The following is a 25,150-nucleotide window of genomic DNA, read 5'->3' on the forward strand; positions in this document are numbered from 1 at the left end:
GGTGCTAAGGTAAAGCCCGAAAATGTCGCATTTTTACACACCTGGAGGCAGGATTTTCATTTGCCAACTATTCAATGACTAACCAGAATTTAGTGTGCAATAATGAACGAAATTTTTTTTGGAAAATCATTAAATTATGAAGAACTTGAATAGATTTTACTGATGAGTAGAGAGTACGTTTAGAACTAAATAATGTTTGTCATTAGGGTATTATTAAAAACGACAAGATACTTAGATTATTTTACATATTTAAAGTAGGATTTAAAGAGTTTTCAATTTCTATAATTCGCTCCGACCTTCCTCATCCAGTTATGTAAATAATTAAGTACGCGCAGTCACAAAATAAATTGTTTATATTCTTATTATAAACATTGTCTATAGTTTGTTGTATATAAATAGTTATGTATATACTTCTCTTTGTCCGGAATCTTAATGATTTTCGTTTTTATTTTATAATTAAAAATAATAACAGTGATAAAATCTTTAACTTTAGGTGATATTGCCCGGATTTTTGATTATTCTAACGAGAATGTTTAAATCTTTCTTTCAATGCTTCATAGCATACGTGGTATTTTGTGCCTTAGACGCACAATAGATAGTTCTAACTTAACTGTACTTGAAGTTTTGGTCTATTCCGTTTCCGTTTCGTTTTCCTGATACCCTGGAAGAGTACAAATTAATTAATCTAATCTAACATCAAGTAGGCCACTGGCGTTTCCTAAATAAATATAGAGTAGTCGTAAAAACATTTATATTTGCGTCTGAAGCATGAGATTAAATTAGGAACAGTATAAAAATGTATTTACCAGTACCTATTGGTTAATACATACTCAAACGATAAAGGAATACATTACGAAGCTGTCTTACACACAAAACTTAACGGCGTGCGTTATTTAGGTGCCATTGTTTTACTTATTCTAATTTTTGTTATGTTAAATCTATAAGACAGATCAATATTCAAGTCGACATCTTAAATACTACATACACGCATCGTATTATTCTTGTGAGCTACTGGTGTATCGCGCACCGTCAGCTGTTAAAATTTAGAACGACCACGTGAGCCGTGTCAGCAGGTCAATGTTCAAATGAAATCTATATTATAATAAACTAGCTGACCCGACAGAAGCTGTTTTGCCATGTATATTATTTCTAAGAAACATTGTTTTAGTTCAATAAAAATAACTATCTGCTATAATAAAAAATAGGGGTTGATCGTAGGGGGTACATGAAAATTATGAAGGTTGTATCTACTTTTGTATGCTGTATCATAAAAAAATAAAAATAAAATTTTGGGGTGGACAAACCTATCTATCTTTCAAACCCCTTATCACTTAGGGGTTTGAAAGATAGATAGTAGCCGATTCTGCATAAAAAAATCATAAGAATCGGTCGAGCCGTTTTGGAGGAGTTTGGGAACGAACATTGTGACACGAAGATTTTATATATTAGATATAGTACATATTATGTACTTATTCTTAACATAAACTAAATAAAAAAATCTGTAAAATTAAATGACCCGCAAGTTCAAGTCTAAAATCAGTGAACTTGCCGAGTAATCTAATGGTCCTTGATTTAAGGCAATACTAATTTGATTAGAGATCCATCACAGACATTAATAGCCAATTCGAGATCAATTTCGACCAGCCGTATTTTCGGTCGCTTCGGGAATAATATCGAAATAAATTTAATTACAATCCAATGCCACTCATCACCTCTCCATCACATCTGCTCGCTCAAATTTGGGCTAATGATTCAGAAACGTATATATGAGACTTTATTCATTAATTACCATAATTTGTCGACATCACAGGAGACCGAAGAGCTGGCAGCTACCTCGGACAAAAAATTAGTCTTTGTTGTTTCTTTATGTTGTTCCTTCTTTTATAATAATTTATTTTAATTGCCATATATATGTAGGTATATTGTATATGTCAAATTAAGGTCAATTTCAACAATGCTATATCGTCAGTTTAATTGACGGTAAAGCAATGCCATAAACAAAAATTCAAATTCTGTCAAATCGTTTGACTTAAAATTCGAAACACAACCAAAATGTGTAATACATAAAGACCTTAACGATTTTTTGATAGCACCATTTAGAATACGGCGGTAATTAGATTCCCCTTAGTGTAATCCGGGTAAATGTACGGTTTAATGTCCTCAGGTGGAGCTGTTTTTATCTTTCTGGAATTTCACCGTATTTGTTTCGTACTTAACGTGAATAACTGCTAAGGAATGGAGGCTTACCTTAATCTCGTGAATTTAATCCAAGGGGGTCGTTAAGATGCAGCGAAATTTGAACGAAGGGCGAATATTCAATCTCGATTTTTTAAATATAGACATGGTGTCTAGAAAAATATATGGTACAGTTTGACGTATGTATTAGCCTCATTTTTTAGTTCACAATACTTTCTAAAAAAACTTACCCAGCAATAAAGAAAAACTAATAATTATGTAACAATATTTTATTATTCATAAAAACTTCTAAAAGATTCCCGTTTCGAAAGTAGAAGTAATAATAATAATAATAATAAGCCTCTTATCCTGAACTGTTTCTATGACTTTGTGGTTGACTCTTATCTTTAAGTTATAAAATATCTCTGAGTTCAGTGTGCCTCTTGGCAAAGGCCTCCTCTAACAATTTCCATTGTACTCTGTCTCTTGCAACCCTTCTCCATTTTGAGCCTGCTGTTAATTTTAATTCGTCTTCCCATCTCTTGCTTTGTCTTCCTCTGTTCCTTTTCCCATCTCTAGGGTACCAGTCAGTTATGATGTTGCTCCACTTTTCTTGTTTATCACGTATCATGTGCCCAGTCCATCTCCACTTCAAACTATCTATTCTAGTGAGTATGTCTGTGACTTTTGTCTTACTTCTTATGACAGTGTTTCGTATCTTATCTTGTTTCTTAATACCTATCATACTTCGTTCCATAGCTCTTTGACAGTGTTCTAGCATGTTTCTGTGATGTTTTGTGAGAGCCCAAGTTTCACACCCATAAGTAATACATGGGAGAATGCAGGTATTGAAGACCTTCCTTTTGATACCAGTACTCAGATCTGTGGATTTCATGATCTCTTTCAGTGACCAATATCTCTTCCATCCGTTAGCTATTCGTCTTTTAATTTCTTTTGTAGTTGTGTCTGTATGTGAGATGATTTGCCCTAAATAGATATATTCATCTACATATTCAACGGGTTGGTTGTTAATTATTATTTCATATTTGTTTGAATTCCTTAATAGCTTCGTTTTGTTAATATTCATAGATAAGCCCACTTTTTTGCTCTCTGTATTTAGTTCTTGTATCATTTTTTCTAGGCTCCCTGGTTGTTCTTCAAATAAAACAATATCGTCAGCGAATCTAAGATGGTTTAGTTTTTTACCGTCTATATTTAATCCATGTTGGTCCCATATTAGCTTTCGAAATATGTTTTCCAGCACCGCGGAGAACAGCTTTGGAGACATCGGGTCGCCCTGTCTGACGCCTCTTTTTACTTGGAATGTTTCACCCAAGGTTTCCATTTGTACTCTTGCCTTACTGTTAGAGTAAATGTTTTTAATGGTGTTTATGTACACTGTCGGGATTCCTTGGTTCTGTAAACTTTCCCATATCGCTGTGTGGCTAATGCTGTCAAATGCCTTAGAATAATCGATAAAAGCCATATATATCGGTTTGTTGTGCTCATTATATTTTTCCATAATTTGCTTGACTGTGTGAATGTGATCTATTGTGGAGAAGTTTTTTCTAAAGCCAGCTTGTTCCTTCGGTTGGTTTTCATCAAGTGTGTTGCTTATTCGGTTCAAAATTATTTTGGAAAATATTTTATATATGTTTGACATCAGACTTATTGGTCTGTAGTTCCCTATGTCATCTCTTTCTCCTTTCTTATGTATGAGAATGATGTGGGAGGTCTCCCATTGTTCTGGAACCTGTCCCAGTCTCAGGATGCCGTTGAAGATTTTAGTTAGAATGGGGACCAGTTCTTCTATGGTTCCTCTCAGTAGTTCGTTTGTGATTTTATCAGGACCTGGTGCTTTGTCTAACTTTTGAAAAGTAGAAGTAATATAGGATTAAAAATATAGGATTTTAATTAAAACAAAATATTTAGAAACTTAAGTTTGGAAATTTATTACAAGGAAAGACAAGTTAGTACGAACATAATACAAGGTAACCAAAAATGTCTTTAGGCAGTACTGAAATGGGAAAAGTACTGTCAGCAAATCCATCAGATCCAAAAGGCGGATATTACCATAATGCCATTTATCATTTCCCGAGCCTAGCTTGATTTGCATAATGGATATGATAGTTTATCTATTGATTTCTTTCGATTTAACGAATCGCCCAAGCTGTTGATGACATACTATAAAAAATGATATTTCTGAGAAACGATCACGTGCGTTATGAGGGATTTTATATATAAGACATATTATGTTAACATTGTACCACTGTTGGGGTCTTCCAAAAGAGTCCTCAGCAGCAGCTAAAGTGTATACAGTATCAGTGTATCGTATATAGTGGCTCCATTTCGGAAAATTTTAATTATAGTGTAGAATATAACAAATTTTCTATTTTACTTATTTCTACATTGTCACTAACATATTTATTTAATTTGATATCTAAAATAAGGTTGGAAAATTCAACCTGGAATAACTAAGGATACGGTTTACCAGCGTTTCTCTTCTCAAAAATCTCTCTGCTATTAAATTAAACTTCAAAACTCAAAAATATGCCACCGAAAAAGGGCTCCATACTGTTAAATACGGTATCCATAATAGAAGTAATAACAGCTACTGCTGTTATTTAAAAAAATCATGTCGTATAAATCACATTGGTGACATGACATGCTTTTAATTATCCGTATCAGATTAACACAGATATTACGAGTTTTTCGCTCTTAAAATGTAACCTATATTTCCATCATCATGATGAAAGGTTTAATTACCTTTTATTACTTCCGGAAAAGATTCAAAAATTCCCAGTTTTAAATAAAAATAGCCAATTTCGTAGCGCCAGCCATTAAAGTAATTAATAGCCAATTAAAACATCAGCCGGTGATCAAAAATTTATTGGAGATTGTAAAGTTTAATATTTCATCAATCACTTGTCGAATAGACAAATGATTTTAGGCTTATATTGAAGATTGGACCAGGTTTTGTTATATTATTATTATAAATAGTAGATTGCGATAAAATTTATCACCAAAAGACAGCAATTTCCTTTATGTTAAAATACTGATTGTTTACATTATCAGGGACAAAATCTCTCGAGATTTTAAAATAAATAAATCAGAAGCGCTACAACCTCTTTAGGTCTTTGGCTCAGATTTCTGAATCTGTTTCATGATCATTTTTAAATCTAATAGGCAAGTAGGTAATCAGTCTCTAGTGCCTGACACACGCCGTCGATTTTTTGGGTCTAAGACATGTCGGTTTCCTCACGATGTTTTCCTACACTAAATTAAAGTTTGTCTCACAGTTGTTGCTTTTTTAACTAGAACTTCAAAAATTTTATTTATTAAACCTAAGATACGGAAGAAAATAAACCATTTCCCATAAACACGGAAATAGACCCCATAATGATATAAATCATATTAAATTGACTCCATCAAATCAGAAATAGTCGTAAGGAGGCATAATGAAGATGATTGATGTGAGAGGACTGTCACGGATCGACTGGATCCTGATGGATGCTGAGAAGTCTTTATAATTGCTTATTAAATGGTCAGGGAAACGTATAAAAGAAATGGTTTTAGTTTAAAAATAATAATAAAAAACATACGTATATAAAAAACCCTTATATACAGAATTATGTTTCTTAAATGTAATACAAATAACGTGTTAGTGCGATTATTAACAAGAAATAGTTTTCATATTTAACATTTACAGACAAAACAATTTATTAACATTCATGGACTGTATAAATATTATAGTCTAAACTCTTTGGTTTAATGTATATGTTTCTTAACCCCTTTACGATTTAATATAACGTAAGAATTTTTTTCAAACCCGTAGCTGTTTAAATAGCTTTTAAATAACTTAAGCATGTTTTATCGACAATATAACATAATATAATTTACAATTAAGATATTTTAAAAATTATAAATATTTTAATAACTCTATTCTCTCTATTTCAGAATTCATAAAATGAGTATCCCATCACAATAACAGGATGATTGCACGAAGTTACTTGCATTACAAAGCAAGCATAACATGATGTAAAAATAATGACAACTCTACCAAACAGGAACTCTTCCCGCCTTTACTCTAAACATGATCGAAATATAGAAGGAACCAAGTACAAAGATGTCGAAAATAAAACCAAAGATCCCAGCGAATTTATGATGCTGGTTGACGATTTCAGTGATTACTTCTACGGCAATGCTAGTCACGACGTATTCATTGCTCACAACCAAACACTAGAGGTATTAAACGATGTTTACACTAACTGTACGTTTAACGGTACGTTCAATGTGTCGTGTTTCGGGAGAGTGGAGACGGTTCCACAATACAACTATTGGGGTTTATTGCTGTTGATCTTCCCGTTTTTTACGCTGTTCGGTAATGTGTTAGTGATTATGAGTGTGGTGCGGGAGAGGACATTGCAGACAGTGACGAATTATTTCATAGTCAGCTTGGCGGTTGCTGACCTTCTAGTGGCTGTGGTGGTGATGCCGTTTGGAGTTTACTATCTGGTAAGTCAAAATATTAACTACTTTTAGTTGCGAGTAAAGAGTCATATATTTACCGTAAATTTATATAAAACAGCTTTCAGAAATTAATTAGATTTACATCTCTCTCTTCGATCGGTATTTTATGTGAGATTCGGGGTCAGCCAGGAAACTCGTTTTTTAACTCGATCAGTCCATGTAATTGGTGACCGGTCACGTGAACTTTTGATTAGATTTATATAAATATCATTAAAATAAATAGGTTAAGGCAGTTCAGGAGAATAAAGGTAATTTAGATCAAAACAAGGCACGTTACGCTTTCTATATGTTAACTAAAGATACGATCTGTTGACATTCTTAGTGCTTTATGTTTATGGCATTATATTCGCGAATCACGATCCATAATAAATCTTAGATCGTTCCAATATTCTATTCAAAAGGTTTGAATATAAACGCATTTAAAGAAGAGTCAATCTCGCGTGACTGTAACACCCTGTGTACTGCTTGAAATATGAAATACAGCGTCGACGTGACACAATAGCATTCACTTCGGAGCTCCATCAATCATGATTTGTTACCGCTGCCCCTATAATGGGGAAATGACGAAAGTTTTCAAAACTTTCAAATGCACGACAAATATTGAGTTTAGTGAGTTGATTGATGTATTCCATAGTGAACTTCGGAGGTATTTAGGTATAATAAATGCGAGTAATATGGAATTTCAACTGCACCTTTCCAAAGACTTACTTACTTAAAGGCTTACTTGGTTATATTGCGAACAGATAAGCCACAAAAAATCCGTGTTTTGACGTGCCTGTCACCATTATTAAGATGAATTGTAAAAAAATAATTTTACGTCACACAGAGGTTCTTATTAAATTAGTGGCGGTAGGCAATGGGCAATTTTTTTAAATTTAGTTTTTATTTCCATTAATTATTGTTCTTATTGCCGCTTAGACTTATCTTTTAAACTTATTAATTTTGTTTTTCTTTTAACGATATCAGAACTGTAATTTAGATCTATCAAATAAGCTACTATTCAGTGCCAAGATGTAGAGTTAACGGCGCAACTTATTCCATCTGTTTGATAACAATACCTTTAGCTTTCCAAGTATCAGGTCATGCAAAACTTCTCACTTCCGAGAAAATAAGTTAAAAAGTATTTTTAGAAGAAAAATTATAACTTAACTTAGAAAACTCCCCTCAATTTTAAATTTGCAAGTCATTAGCACAATTTAATTGACGAAGGCGCTATAATTTTGATGGATGGTGATTAAGTGCGCGTACAAGTCAAATTAACGCTTTATGTAACTTATAAGTAATGCATATATAACAGGTATATAGTTAAAGGAATAGTTTTGTAGTATTATCATAACTAAAACAACAAATGAGTAATAAGTGATAACAAATGATAAACTGAGACTTAGTGGTTCGTTTTATTAAATCTTAATATTTATAAATTACGTGTCACGTTGTTTGTCCGCTATGGACTCCTAAACTACCGAACCGATTTCAATCAAATTTGCACACCGTGTGTAGTTTGATCCAACTTAAAAGATATGTTATGATAGCTTACATCTCAATTTATACTCGCAATATGATTTTATTGCAAAATATTTATTTATTATTATAATAGTCACAATTCTAACAGATGGCGCTGTGTTGGAAGCTTTTCAAGCGAAAGCGTTGAAAGCTTTCACATAAGCTACAATTTAATGGCATTACCACCAAAAAAGCATGGTGGTTCCCATGACTGGTGTTCTTCTACCGTTTTCCTTGAATAGGTCACTACTATGTAATATATCTAAAACTTTAGCCACAGCAACGCTTGGCGGAGTCTGCTAGTATATTATATAATACGTTTACTTTAAAAAGTCTAACTACCTCTTTTCCGTGAAATTATGTACAGTGCGCGTAATCACTAACGTTTTCGAGATAAGCTTTTGGTTTTTTCTTCGCAGATTATAACAACCTAAAAATGTTGTAGCCTATTTCTATTTCTATATAGCTATTTAATTAAATATAACGATTTATGAAGCTTTATCCTAAAAGCGTTATCGTAAAACCAATGTCCTATCAATTGACCAAATTGACTCTATGAAAAAATTTGGAAATAATAAGTTAACTTACAGAACGTTTTACACCTGACCTATAATAAAAATGACTCTATATGCGTATTATGCCACTTCTTACATTGTCTTGAAATTTAGAAAATGTAGGAGCATTGTACGAGACTTTTTAAAGTTTAATATTATTGTCTAAGGTTTGGATAAGGTTCTACCCCAATAATTGTGGAATGTAACTAGAAATTTAAGCACACAGTCATCTACTATTTAGCTTAAAAATATTTTATAACGTACTTTCATCGCGGAGAGGAATAACCCTAACTTTCATAATCAAGACTTTTCGCGAACTAAGACGCCCCTATGTTTATTGTAATCAATTACAAAACATATGAATGAAGTCTTAGTATTAATTGTTGACTTTGAATCTTGACAAGTATCTATCACCCATATTAACTTAAAATATTCAGTAAGTGTCGCTAAAATAAAATACCACATTTTATTTCAGTCTCAAAATGCGGTCCAAAAATAGCCAAGCAATTATGCAAACCAACATTTCAAATAGTAATATTTCACGGAGGGTCCACCTACAATAAATTAAATACGGAGACCGCACACCGAATATGCCTATTTACCCGATTTTTGGTGAAAAATTTTTGCAATGCAAAAATATTGACATAACACACGTTCGTGACGACTTTTTGCGATGAAAATTTAAATTCTATCTGAATATTCAAAACGGCCTTTCACTCTTTAGTACTAACGCGTTCGTTGTGATTGATCTATTTAGAACAATTCCTTATTTCAGTGAGTTAAAATTGTTCATAATTTTTACAAAACGTCTATGTCTTCGTTTGTAGGTGATTGACATTGTTCGATATTTGAATTCCTTGCTCGTTATTCTAATTAAAACTGATACAGTCCCATGGAGGCTTATCAATCCGATTATTAGAACGAAGTTCCTTATCGCGCGTTGTGAAAGGGGGCTAGACGGAAAAAATTCTTACGAAAAGTTGTCACGACACTTTTTTGCTATTTGCTATTGTAATACATCGGTTCTCGTCCGATCACCGAAGTTAAGCAACGTCGGACGAGGTCAGTACTTGGATGGGTGACCACCTGAGAACACCTCGTGATGTTGGCTTTTTTTTCGTCGTAAGATTGGTGTCGATAAAATCTATCATACTGTTATGATACCAATTAACATATAAATTAATCGAAAGTAATTTCGTTCCATCCGGGTGTCCCTTGACACCTCTAAAGTTTTTATTATTTATTTAGAGATAGGCGGTCGTCCATCGTTTTCACCGCAAGTAAAACAAGTGTTAATAAATGACGAGAAGACAATTATTTATTTATTCGTATTAAAGGCCTACAAGAATTCAAATCTAGCAATATTTACTTTAAGAAATAGTTTAAATCTTAACACGAAGCAAAATTTGATAAAGCTGATTCGACAAATATATTTTTATTATATTTTTTACGGTAGCGGGAAATTGATGAGTCTATTAAAAGTTTATGACGTTTCCTTATATCGCCCTCTGTGGCGATAAAAGCCTCCATGCGTGCCAGTACAAAAAAAACTGTATTCAGTCAACAATTTTTATTGCTAATGCCTTATTTCGCTATGATACGGATTTTTATGTTTTTAGAAAATTAAAACCTATTCTCTATTTGGTTAAATATAATAATAATAAAATAAAATAATGTGAATTTAAATGTTTTGACATTATATTTGTCTTAGACAATTCATATCACTAATGATTATATAAATACATTACATAACTAATCGACCCAACCATGTTCTCTAGATATAAAGCTAGTGAATTGTGTTTATTTTGATCTCAAGACTTTTCTTTAATATTAATTATTATCCATCACAAAGTGATACAGAAATCTGAGGCCAAGACCTAAAAAGGTTCTGGGCTTTGGCCCCTTTTTATGTCATTGAAGATATCGTTTTAGATAAAATAATGTTCATAGGCTTGCAATAAAAGCTCATGGTAGGCCCCCAGTTTTACTCAGCAACATTAGCTTATAACTTTTTTAGTGATTTGTATATTTCACATATTATGCCATAGGTATTTTAAAAAAAACTTTGATAAATTTATAATTAATAAACCAAACGTAATATAAAATTGTTTAAAAATATATTTTACATTTAATAACATGCACGAAATAAATATAAAACGAACAATGATCTTCACTGCACAGCATTAACAAAATACTTTTAAAAGGCTAAAAATATCTTTTAAGACGAATTTCTATAGACTGAAAGCACGCTCTACTGAATCTAGGTCTGCTTATTGATAGACTGAATAGGTAAAAGATAAAATGGAGAAAATAATTAAGTGATAACGCTAAATTTGGCTTCCATTACTTCGATATACTGTCACCAGTATCAGTATCTAATTGTAATTTGATTTTAAATTAACATTATAAATGTATTAAATTATGTCATGAATAAAGTTTTTATTATTCATTATTATTATTATTTTTTTAAAGCAGTAAGTTTAAAAATAAATCAAAAATCATTAATGCAAAAGTGTCCTATTACTATTGTATATTTGTTTTTAAAGAACATGGCCGTTCACAGAAGTGTCATAAAGCCAGGGAAAAAAACATAATGAGCTCAATAAATTGCTTGTATCTCACATTTCCTTTTTAAATTCCCTTTATTATGTCCCCATCGAAAATAAGGAAAATTGAATAAAGAAAATTGAAAGAAACTCTCCCTGTACATCTTCCTAAATACAAGAGAGTTTCTATATTATATCTAGATAGTAGGACGTAAACGGATAATTTTCATTTAATTAATAACTTATTATTCTAGTTACGCTTTGCGGGAGGAATATGATTTTCTTTTTCACGTTTAAAACTTCTTTGAGAGATATAGACACAAAGAGGAAAACTATTATTTTAGTCATTTGTCTCTTTAGGTTATATTGTGTGCTGGAAAAATAAATTTAAACTATTTTAAATTTTAAGAATAAAGGACCTTTGTCCTACTCTACTCTATTAGATGGTTTGAAAAGTTCGTAGGTTGACCAATAGATGGCGTTACTAGTATTGAATTAAAAGTTAGCCATAACCTTCAAAAGACACGTGTATAAATTTGACAAGTGTCGTACTATGACTATATACTAGTACTCGGTTTGTGAGATATAGTATTTTGAGTGAAACTTTTGTTTGTTTAAAAAAAATCGACTTGTAAGTAATCACGGTATTTGTGGGTCGACATAAAACCTCACATATTCACTTTTAGCATTATGAATCTTGTAGCCTAGAGAAGTTATAACGAACATACGCGCGCCTATAAAACCTTTTATATTTTGGGATCGTTTATATATATCGCAGCCAACTAGCTTAATTAGCCTTTCAATTTGTTAATTGAATTAAATTTACTTTAAATAATAGGCAACAGCCTAGCCTCTTAACTAAACAGGCTGCTAGTTAAACGGCGCTGTTTAACTAGCGGCCTGTTTAGTTAAAAGGCTAGGCTGTTAATAGAACGGCTAATTAAGCTTGTAGGCTGCGATATACATATTAGACATTATTCTGTATGATTATGCAGTTTTGGTACATATATGCATAATAATACAAAATATTTGAACCGGTCTGTAGGAATACGTAACAAAATTAAAAAACATATATTGTTGTATGTATATGATTCGTTCATTATCATTCAATTTAAAATTCAACCCTAAAGAGATGCAGTGTTTATTAAAAACAGCAACAACGCGCTTAAATGTCAATCTAAAATTTTAATTGTTTAAAAATTCTGTTTAAAAAAAGTTTTGTTTAAAAATGTAACTTTATGAAAATATTTAGAGCATTCTTGATCTACAAAGAAAATTCTTTTCAATAAAAAGCAAGAGGTATTATTTAAATGTACTCTCAGTTGATGAAAGTACTTTCAAGAAATGTTTGATTGAAGAATATTCGACGCGGAATGGACTCTAGAAATGTCTTAGTTTGTATTATTATAATTATAAGGAAAATTAATTAACACTTAACAACAGTTATTAATAATTCGTGTAGTTGGGATAAATATATTTTCTTTAGTCTGTGGTTATAATAGCAGAGTCTTTTTTATGGGCCAGCAACGTTCTCGTGACTGTTCTGGCATTTGCATTACTAAACATCAAGCCTACTTTAACATAAAAGCAGCAGTTTCAGTTTTAAGTTTCATTTAACTAATATTTAAAAAAAGAGCGATCTACATCTTAGTGAGAGAAGGTATATTTTTAAAACGTCGTGAGAGCCTAAGAACATCTCGATTCGTTTAAAAGCTTTAACTCCGTGTTTCTTATTACACGAAGGGGACGAGAAACGACTTAACAAATAGCCTTCTAAGATACGAAGAAAGCTGTCCAAAGAGAAAGGAAATGCATTAAACTTATTAAAGCATTCACAGGCAGGCTCCTATCGAGGAGAAAATCGACACGAGCAAGAGAAAATGGATGTGCTATCTTTCGGGTAAATTATTTCTCTTTGTATGAGTATGTAATAAAAATTGTGTTGATATTCTTAAATATTTCATTACAATAGTATCAACTTATTGATCTATGTAAACCACTAAGTTAAATGTTACGCAAATGAAAAAAAAATGGTTGGTACAAACGGCAAGTTCTGATAACTTTAGACCAGTGTTAGCCTAGTGCCTTCAGCGTGCGACTCTCATGCCTGAGGTCGTAGGTTCGATCCCCGACTTTGCACTAATGGACTTTCTTTCTATGTGCGCATCTAACATTCGCTTAAATAGTGAAGGAAAGCTTCGTGAGGGAGGCTTGCCTTAGACCCAATAAGTCGACGACGTGTGTCAGGCACTGGAGGCTGATTACCTACTTGCCTATTAGATTGACAAATGATCATGAAACAGATAAACAGACAAAAATCTGAGGCCAGACCCTAGGGTTTGATTATTTTAGTTTTATTTTTAATTCGTATGCCCGGATTTTCTAAGATGAAGTGTCAATTAAACGCAAAGAAACATAAAGTATAAGTATCAATAACCGAGGCAAGAGAAACTTGTTAGTAATTATGAGGGTAGTTGCAAAAGTGGGTCAAACTTCGGGGACGAGATTGTTATCTTTTACTTTTAGTGATTTTGCTTTAAGTTTTTATACTTTCTTGTTGCTGTTTTAGGGTTCGTGTCTCGTGATTACCTCAGTGAGCCCGGGATTATGGATTTGCTTTAAAATAAGTTTTAACGGGTTCTTTAAATGGAATGTGAATAGAATTATAAAATAAATTAAATAATCATACTGGGTCTCAGATTTTATCTGTTTCATGATCATATTTTATCAATCTAATGGGCAAGTAGGTTCAGCCCCTCAGCCTGACAAGGAAAACATCGTGAGGTGGTTTCCTCACGATGTTTTCCTTCGCCGTTCGAGCGAATGTTAAGTGCGCACATATAAAGAAAGTAGATGCACAGCCAGTGATCGATCCTACAACCTCAGGGATGAGATCGCACGCTCAAGAAAGTAGGCCAAATTGCCCTTCTTACTTACATTACTGTACTCGTAACTTCCCAAATTTATTTCCGAAACAAGAAATAGATTTACAACTTGATATTTCTTACAGCAATATCGGAATGTAAAACAAATTCGACCTTATATGATAAGGATAAACGATGAACTAAAAGTTCTTCCAAGTTTGCTACCACGGTTACGATGTTTTTCTCATAATGTTTAAAGGCTTTTTATTATAAAAAAAACTCAGTCATCCTCGCATAGTATTAAATCCGGAGTGAATTAAGTTGTTAAACAAGTAAAATAGCAGTTTTACTTCAGAGAACTTTAAGACCTGTCATTTTCACTCAAGACCACTCTCAGAGTTGAGTACGTGCAAATACGGGTCCATAGTTTGACCCACTTACGTACGCCCCTATTAGGGACGTAAACAGTATTGTTATATTCCTGTTTTCTCCGTGATCCCCTCTTTATATAAGGGACTAAAATATATTCGATACGAATAGGTTACAGATACATGCAAGTATATGTTCACATATATTTTGTCCTGTTTGCCTTTGTATGTTTTATCGCCGCTGTAGCATGTTAAGAAAATGTATTGGACGTTGTAAAGGACATTAATAACAAGATCTATTAGCATGGCTATGACGTAAGCAGTATACGAAATTTCTCCCGTATTACATCGACGTCCACCGTTCTACAACTGAGTGTTTTTTAAGGCTGCCCACTGAAGTATTTCCGGACCAATTCGAATTCTGGCATTTTGGGCGTCGCTATCACTTAACATCAGGTGAGCCGTTTGCTCTCTGTTCTATAAAAAAAAATGAACTTCGATAAATTGAAAAATCAGTAGTATTAGTAACACAAAACCTTTACTGGAGTAAAAGAGACTACGAGAATTTAAGTGCGTGCTCCTATTTCACCATGCCTCCTGCTGATAAAGGACAACTCTTTGTTTTTAATTTATTTTAATATTATATATATTATTATTATATTAATTGCGATGTGGAACATGGTGTAATGGTTGCAGCTCCTTACAAACGTTGCGTAGAACAAAAAACTTGGTGATTAAAAACACTAGCGGAGAGTTTATTGCCAGTTCTTCTCTTCTGTTCTACGCCCTTGAATGTAAAATTAGAAGCATTCATAAGTGTACATTGTGTTACCTATATGAATAAATGATATTGACTTTTAACTTTCTACAAAACGAATCTCTTATAATATAATTATTAATTAAGTTTTATCTATATATATATGCAGTAAATTTAAAGGAAATCAAACGTACGATATTCTAGATTGATCTAAAATAAGGGAAATTCAATTTAAGGGCTCCAATCAAGGGCAAAACTTGTTTCCTTTAAGCAGGAGTGAATGATGAGCTCATAGTGTAACTAGCATTCATTAGAGTCTCTTTTACCCGCGTCTTAATGGGTGATCGTTATTTTAGATTACGATAGTGATGTGCTCATTAAAATGTTAATTGGTATCGATGTTATTTAAACCTTTTGATTACAAGACGGACCATTATTTATTAATATTGTTAATGTGAAGGCTTTGCATAATAAGAACTATAGAACATATAATTTTTATATTGTTTACACACTGAGAACTTAACATGACAAAGATTGGTGATTTGTGTCGAAGTCAAAGAAGTCGAGTCAAAAATAAATTCGGTTTTTGACAAACATTATTATTTAAACATTAAGCCAGTTGATATTATTTTAATGCATATTCTTTATAAGATATCCTATAGGATGGGAGTACCGTTTCGCTACTCAACTTCAAACTTGTACAAAGGAACAACATTTTTAAACGGTTAGACAAATATACTTAATAACTTTTGGAAACAAACACCGACCACACCACATCATACACAATATTCTTAAACAACATCTCAACCTGTGCTATGCTGAAACGGAAAATTTTCAATTCGTGCAATAATAATTTAATTATAAAATGTAAGTGTAATTTCTAAATAAATTATAATTGTCAAGTACAATTCACATGTCAAAATGAAGAGACTGACTGCCCACGACACAGGGAATCTTAATGTGGAGGCTATTGATTTTTCTTTTTAACTAAATATTACTTTTTATTATATAAAATAAAAATTATTCCTAATTTATTTCTTACAGTAACAGTTCAATTAGTTTATTTTAGCATATCGTGTAGAATGATAACCTATGTATGTCCAGAAAAACAAACAATACAGGAAACGAAAAAAATGTTTCATTTCGTCAATGTTCGTTAAAATATTATTATGTGTTTTTATCCATAGTTTTGGAAGTTAAACAGGACTTATTTATTAGTAACATAAATAAGACCTTACTTCATGATTATACCAGTTAAATGTGAATAAGAAATAAGAGTCTAAGAATAAAAAATAAATGGTTTTTTGACATACGAGGTTATAATTCTACACTGTGGTAAAAATAACATCGTTAGACACTATGGCATCACTAAGGAAGTGTCGGCGTGTAGACGATATCATACGTTAATCACAGGCGAACCGCGATCGTTTAATGAGCTACTAGTTGCCTGAACTATTATTACAGGCTAGGGAAATGTACTTTGCTGAAAATTAAATGCACCCTTTCCCCATCAATCTTCTGTTGTATTTATACTTATATAATAAATAAAAATAAATAATATAAATTATTAGGGATGTAACGGCCTTTCCAGGCAACTCTAGTAAGGAAAAAAACTAAATAAAAGAAATACTAAGTGTAAAGTGCAAGAAGTGCATAACCAAATGAACAAAAATAAAATTACCAAGTAAAACTGAAAAAGTATGCATTTACCAAAGTAAATATAAAATAAACAAACAAATAAAAGCTAATCTCACTGTTCATGAATTACAATACAAATGGAAAATAATAAGAAAATACATTTACAAAAGTCACGATTGAGCAGGATATGTTTAGTGCAAACTTCCGAACTCACTTTTGCTACAAGTTTTGTTTTAGGATTATAATACCAATGTTTAGACATAGTAATGTTAACCTATAATACAAAATGTCCATTAATATTCTAATATAAATAACTAAACTGACAACTCAGAATAAAATGTCAATCAATCTTCCATTATTTATTAGAAGGCTTCAAAATTATTAACATGTAAGCTATAATTCGGACATAGCACGATGTTCTGTATCGTTAAGCTTTTTTCTTTTTTCTTAGACAAATGGTATAGCGGATTTTTTTTAAATATCAATGTCTTCTATAACTGTAGTACAACAATTTGCTGTATTGTCAATACTTCACCTATATTTTGCAGATACTATACAAATGTGTATAGATTAAAATTTATTACTTAAATAATTTCCAAGGTCCTCCAAACTAAAACTGAATAAGTCAGAATTAGTTAGTAAGTGGGCGGTTGTCAAAATGCCTAAGTTTCCGGGTGGAATCAATTTGTCGGCAACATATTGTGTAACAGGAGAACTTATGTGTAACTTTGTTTTGCTATTGTTAATCTGTTCCTTGATTAGGGGTTAGGGTTACTGATTAGTTAATTGCATATTGGTAAACCTTATACCGAAAATTAAACTGGAAAATAATACAAAACAATGTCGTGGGTTCATACATATTATGCCGTCCAGACCACGCCCTTTTGAGACTTTCCATATATACACGATATACGAAGATTCGACACAACGGAAGTACCACGAGGCACCTATTTTCTAACTTAGCTTTGCCTATTCTGCCATTGAATTAATAAGGATCAGCTAGTCAATAAACTTATTAGGTAATATATAATATACAAATAGAAGCGCAATAGGTTTTACTGTTTAGGGCTCTGGCAGAAAGGTACGACCAACCAGGCTCCAGAAGATAACCACTCCTTATAAGGAAATTGTTTTCTCTTTAACAACAGCGAAACTCCCTAGCGAAATTAAAAAATAATTGTCACTGAATAAATTCAAAACTCTTTTTAAACGTAAATTAATCAATAAAGCTATTTATAAATTTGACGATTATTCAAATGATCCTAATCCTTGGGATTGATTTGCTCCAGTGCAAACAATTTGTATGACTCAAAAGTTGTCGATTAAAAAAGAGTGGCGGAGAGTTTCTTGCCAGTTCGTCTTGCCCTCTCTGCACCCTCGACTTGCGAACTGGTTGTAAATGTAAATTTTGAATCAATTTAACATCTTTTGTGTTGCCGTTCATAAGTGTACTTAGTGACCGATATGCAAAAAGTTATTTTGAGTTTCACTTTGAATGAAATAGAGTAATTTCCTTTATACATGTCTGTGAATGTGACTTTCTTGACTTGACTTCATGTCCTATTAATGCCTAGATAGGGCAGGGGGCGTCCACAATGAGCCTCCATCGCGTTCGGTCTTGAGCAAAAAGTAGTAGTTGACATAGTAAAGCAAATAATAAATGTCGTTGCAAAATTACAACGTATATCCTTTCATGGAAAACCCTGAAAGATAATTAAAGCGAGCGAGAATTGCGGTCGACATTACTTTTGTAATAAAATATGAATTTTGTTTCTTATTTTTGTTTTGAAAATAAACAGTTGTTATGTCACTCGACAGCAATAAATAATAATGTTAAAAATTATAACAATACTTTTGTATTAGGTACTTTATCTTATCATTCTGAAATTCTGGTTCAAAAATAGAACAAACATTTAAAAAAATGTTCAAAACCACTAACGAGCCTGGGATGAGCTCGTAAAGATCTACGCCTGCTATCGTGATACAGCAGCTTTGGATATCCGGCTCATCAAAGTATGACAGTTATAAAATAGATATTACTAAGGCTTACTCGTAAACTTGTGTACTACATCTGTGTATATGATAAGTAATAATAGATGTAAGCCGCCGTGATCGAATGGGCCTGGAAATTACTGTATCTTAGGACGTTTTTAGTATTTTATAATAATTTCTGATACCTCGTCAAGCGGCTCGTTGGTCTAGGGGTATGATTCTCGCTTTGGGTGCGAGAGGTCCCGGGTTCAAATCCCGGACGAGCCCGTATTATTTTTTTGCACTTCGGATTTCTTTTTTAAATACGAATCGTCTTAAATTACGATATTCAAATAAGAAATCGAATCAATGTTTTAATGGACATACGGTGTAGCATAGTTAATTATTTTAATTTACTATCGTTTAAGAATTTGTGTATTTCTTCTGTATTCCACAAACATACTTAAGTGATGTAACTATATTATGTATGGAAATGGCTTTTGTCTGTGTATAGTCAAAAAAAGAAAAAGGTATTGCGGGCTCGTCCGGGATTTGAACCCGGGACCTCTCGCACCCTAAGCGAAAATCATACCCCTAGACCAACGAGCCGCTTGATAGTCGAACAAAAATCCAAAACTGGTAACTTCGGTGTCACTACCGTACTTTCACTTCCGTCACGTATTTATCTGTATCTCCGATACAATCTTATGGCAATTTAAGACTTATATTAATTTATTATCTAATATTATGACCATTATCCTTATTCATAAAAATAAAATATATACAGTGCCCATTTGTCTCTGTCATATTATGATGATTACGTTATGATGGGAGGAGACATCGCAATGTTTAATTTAGATTTTATTTATATGATTAAATATAAAGATTCATATAACTGTATATTATTTGAACCAACCAGGTTACTTCTCTAAAAAAATATGTAACTTACTAAATTCGAATTAATAGTCGCTTTTGCAAGGTGATAAAACTATATACTTACATACTTCAGTTATTATATACCTTACTAACTTTCATTCTCAAACAATCTCTTGAAATATTTAAATTACTATAAATAAACCAGTGGCGCTACTACCATTTAGATCTGGACCTCAGATTGTTATTGGTGCTAATTAGTGTAGGCACAACAAGGTGATTGACAAGGTGACTTTTTGGATATAAGGTATATCGGAATCCTGATGTTTTCCTTAACCGTACGAGCGAGTGTTAAATGGGCACATGGTCAGTAAGTCAATTGGTGCACACTTGGGGTGTGAACCCTGCTCAAATGTAAAACTAATTAATTAATTTAGATTGCTTTGATTTGATTAGGTCACAACTTAACTCAATACACCACCAATTGAGACAAAAATTTAATTATCTTGATTAAAGAATCTTGCATTTTTCGTGTCATTTAGAAGATTACAGAACTCCTAATTACACAGTAGTACATAAAAGTACTATGAGGTATAGAAGTGACGATTACTTTTAATTTTATTTTATGAAGCTAAGAAAATCAAAACCTTTCCTCATTAAGCCACCACTTGGTATGCTAATACCAACATAAATCATTAAAATGGCAGCCAAAGTCGTGGTTAAAAGCCATAAATAATACATAAGGAGATGCCGAAATTCAGGTTGGAAGGTGAAAGCATAAAACGTCAGGTACAGAGGTGTAATCAAGTGGAGAACGATTTATAGTTAAGAGGTTCCTTTACGAGTGGCTGACCTTTACCGGCATATTTGCTTTTGTGCGCGATTATACTTAAATAAGGAATTCAGGATACCTTCGTTATTGGATATCATTTGGATGTTGCCGACTAAATTAGACATTTGTTAGTTTTTAAGCGTTTTAAAAGTTCAAATTCCCGCGGTGTACCTTCCTATGTAAACATACTCTAGTAATGGACCCCCTTAAAAGCTATTAAAACAGTTGAATGACAGATATATATATATATATGTAGGATGTATTTATTGACAACATGACCTGAGAACCTGTGTGACTCCATATCATATCGCTGGTATCTAGTTATGCAAATTATACATAATCTCTATATATATAAAATTCTCGTGCCACAATGTTCGTTCCCATACTCCTCCAAAACGGCTCGATTCTTATAAATGTTTTTTATGCATATTCAGTAAGTCTAAGAATCGGCTACTATCTATCTACTACTATATCTTTCAAACCCTTAAGTGATAAGGGGTGTCCAAACCAAAAAAAAAATTAATTTTAGACAATTTTTTTCTTTTTATTTTTTTATGATACAGCATACAAAAATACATGCAACCCATAATTTTCATCCCTCTTAGATCAATCCCTATATATAATTCAATCAATCTCTAATATATAATTTTCTTTTGACGTAAATTGCTCCATCGATTCATTTTACGAGTATTTATATTATAAAGTTGCTTGATTATACAATAGATTTAGTATCGTGTACTTGAAGCTTTAGAAAAGCATTCCAACGGCATTGCTCATAGAAATAGCACTCTCATTGAACAACTAATGCTACTCTGGTAGGCTTATTGTAAAGATGTACAACGTGATTGCGTATTCACTTTAAGAATTTCTCAAGAGGACGAGATCTTGTCACTGTATATCATGCCCCAGGACTAAGTTCTGTGTTCCTCTAATTTGATGTTTAAATTTGTAATTGCATATTCTCAAAAACTTTATGCAATATGATGCGTTCGGATCCCGGATGTTCACGAATAGATTTATCTTTGTATGTCGACAATTGATACTTGCTCTTAAAAAGCAAGCAGGAAAGTGGCTTGTTTAGGACCCAATCGACCTGTATTTACCTTTAAATATATAACTAATGAGACAAATGCAGATAAGCGTGTGTTTATTGAGTGATACCATAAATCTAATTATAGAATATAAAATAATGAAACATAACCTATAAGCCTTCATGATATTCGTCATCACGTGTTTCTTTTATTAATATAACAACATATTTATGCTTCGTATCGTGAGTTTAACTGGTACGTGTGAAAGTGAAAGGTGTATGATGTAATGTCACGTCTTTACTTTCAACATGTCCGAGCATTTCACTTAGTTTTCAAGCGGCTCGTTGGTCTAGGGGTATGATTTTCGCTTTGGGTGCGAGAGGTCCCGGGTTCAAATCCCGGACGAGCCCGATCATTTTTTATTTTTCAAAATTATCAGTATTTTGTAACCTTATCTTCTTCTTATATTTAATAATATCATATTACACATTTGCAAGTAACGTATATGATATTTTTTTTAATAGGATATTATCTTGTCCTAATTCGTGCACAGCAAAATTTGCTATAAGCCTAAACAGTTACAGCTAACTTTGCGGTTTACCACGTTTTGCTTATTTTAATTTCCTTTGACCGTATTGTAAATACACATAAATATTAATTGTCTATTAAAGCATTTCTAATTATAAAGTATTGCATTTAATATTCAAGTCTTATACCTAACATACATAATACAAATATAAAACAATATTTTAGGGAGTTCGAAAAATATCTGATACCTGGTCTAGTGTCAAGTTATTGAAATTTATTCAACCATTTAAACATGTTTATTTACTCATTTTAAGCTCAAAATCAAAGCTATATATGTATGTGTATATGTAAAATTGGCGGTACTTGCAAGATTTATGATAAAAATGTTTAATAAGTTAATGTAAATTAAAAGGCGCTTAAAATAAGAAGGGTATTTTTATAGTAATATCAAAATGAATTTACACCAATACAGTGCAAAAATAAATTAGGAGAACACAGTATATTGTTAGTTAATATAACATTTTTATATCGCTAATGTTTTGAAGAAATAATGCACATAATGCATTATTAACCTCTCCGATTCGAATTCCGATATTCAACAATCTCAGTGACTTATCCGAGCAACGTCATTCGCAAATTGTAATTTCACACAACCGCATACATTCCGCGGTCGGCCGTGTCTCTCGCCGGGCATCACCACATACCTAATAGATAGCTTTATCCTATATCTATGTCACCGTAAAATTGTAAACACCGTTAGATTGTAATCTATCTCGCGAGATTATAAACTGTCGAAAGATTGTGAACCTCAACGAACTGCTTACAATTTAACGTATTATTATTCGGTAGTTATATGAAATTGTTGGAAAGTAAAATTAATCTGTAATTGACCAAAGAAGTTTGAATGATAACTAAGTTAGTGTAGTACAATCTACCGAATAATAATACGTTAAATTGTAAGGAGTAAGCTGAGGTTCACAATCTTTCGACAGTTTATAATCTCGCGAGATTGATTACAATCTAACGGTGTTTACAATTTTACGTTAACATCTACATCCGAATACTTATATCTTAGGTACACGCTGGCCCTTCTGACATAAAAATGCAAACTTTTGAATCATTGTTATAAAATACCTGTCCGGAAATAATCTATTTAATTATTTTTGATGAAACATTTATACATAAAGAAGCATTTCAGTTAAAAAGTATATTTGTCGCTTTAGCTAAGTACGCTTTTCTTCATATTTCTTTAAGCTTTTAAGTGATATGGCTCTAATTAATGACTCTGAGTACAGGTGGGAATGCATTATGTTTGAATCGCTTTTGATGGGTCGTGGGGGCCTTTAGATGTTTCAGTGATCGTCGTTACATCAGCATTTTTGCGCGTAATATCTATATATACTTATCCTATCTTGGGTCCAGGTTATAATATATGCTATACACAATACTCAGTAAGCCATAGATAGTTACTACTTATTAAAATATAATATCTTTATATACATCAATAAACGTATATATTATATATACAATAATACAGTACGTTTAATGATGATATATTTTAATTTTTTAACAACATGCACGGTCACGAATTAACACGTGAAACGTCGGAAAATTTAATAATTACATTTTATATTTCAATTAATTATATAACGAGGCATTTGTGGCCATTAATTGTGTAGTTTTAAATATTTATAATGATTTGAATATTTGAATATTATTTTTTATTTATTTATACAGGTATAGAAACAAAAAAAGCGAGGTGAGGGGGGGGGGGGTTTACGATTAATAATTTACAGGTAACAGGATTTTTAATCATAACCCACCCGTATCTAGCAGATTCATTGACGAAGAGTACTTATTTATTCGTTATGAGGGCCACGAATTTTTTTTTCATACATTTAATAGTAACGTGTTAGCCTAGTTCCTTGTGATTATGTGAGCTGGTTTGTTTGAAGCCCCACTATTTTATATTTCTATGTAATTTACACTGGCTAAGACTTAAAAATCTACAAATATAAAACACAGATCACATAATTCCCGATAGAGAAAAAATATAAACGAAACAAATGTAGAAATCTGAGGCCAGAACCAATAAAGGTACTATTATTTCAATTAGCAAACAATCAAATGTATGAGAGCTGCAACTAATATATTTATCCAGTACTAAAACTCAATGTGTTATGAATAGTGGTTTATTAATAGTTATCGGTTTTAAATTATATTATCAGAGGGACCATAAAATACATCGAATTTATTACGCTGATAAACGTAATCCATGATTAATTTAAAAAATATATTTTCTTTTAGAAACTAGTGCATCGAAAATTTATATGCTGATAGAATCCGAAAATCCGTGACGAGATGTGTATAAAATATCACATAAAATATGAATATTCTCAACTGTACGCAAATTTTTTATAAAAAACTACAATTTAAAATGACAAAGTTCGTAGTATAAAGGCTTTATCGCTTATAAATTATATCTTCCAGGCCATAATGCTTATAAGTGTATATGTACGTTCTTATTAAATCTGATTGTGTTACTTTACTCAACACTTAATATCACATATCTCATAAATAATGTTTTATCGCTCTAAACATTTGAATCTCAAAAAGTGAAAGGTAGTTGAGACGTAGTTTGGCGGTTATTTGAACCGATATTCCGTTACTTGGATAGGCGGCTCGTTGGTCTAGGGGTATGATTTTCGCTTAGGGTGCGAGAGGTCCCGGGTTCAAATCCCGGACGAGCCCCGTAAAAAATTGTTTTGTTTTTAATGTATGCTCTTCGTACAGGTTGAAGTATATTTTAATATCGGCCGTTCAATGCAAATTGCAATCTAGACAGAACCCCTAAACGCGTAAAATAATAATTCATTTAATTTGGAATCTCTCCAAAATATGACCATTAATAGCGTAATTAGGATCTGTTTAGGAAATAATAATTCTTGTGCCATCATCGTTAGATATAAAATAATACACA

At 32.2% G+C, this 25,150-nt stretch overlaps 1 protein-coding gene and 4 non-coding genes across 5 annotated transcripts in view; 4 read left to right on the forward strand and 1 right to left on the reverse strand.

Annotated features, from left to right (window-relative positions):
* Nucleotides 1–25,150, forward strand: part of LOC125051743 (dopamine D2-like receptor) — a 122,721-nt gene that overhangs the window by 47,591 nt on the left and 49,980 nt on the right. The window contains exon 2 of the mRNA XM_047652279.1: nt 6,133–6,690. Within this exon, the coding sequence (XP_047508235.1) occupies nt 6,223–6,690 (468 nt within the window). The 5' untranslated portion in view covers nt 6,133–6,222. The remainder of the gene's footprint in view (nt 1–6,132; nt 6,691–25,150) is intronic.
* Trnap-ugg lies at nt 19,123–19,194 on the forward strand. Its single transcript has one exon. It is a non-coding gene; the product is annotated as a tRNA-Pro (tRNA).
* Nucleotides 19,444–19,515, reverse strand: Trnap-agg. Its single transcript has one exon. It is a non-coding gene; the product is annotated as a tRNA-Pro (tRNA).
* On the forward strand, nt 21,981–22,052 carry Trnap-ugg. Its single transcript has one exon. It is a non-coding gene; the product is annotated as a tRNA-Pro (tRNA).
* Trnap-agg lies at nt 24,850–24,921 on the forward strand. The gene has a single exon. It is a non-coding gene; the product is annotated as a tRNA-Pro (tRNA).

This window comes from Pieris napi, chromosome 8 (assembly GCF_905475465.1).
Source record: "Pieris napi chromosome 8, ilPieNapi1.2, whole genome shotgun sequence".
NCBI classification, from domain to species: domain Eukaryota; kingdom Metazoa; phylum Arthropoda; class Insecta; order Lepidoptera; family Pieridae; genus Pieris; species Pieris napi.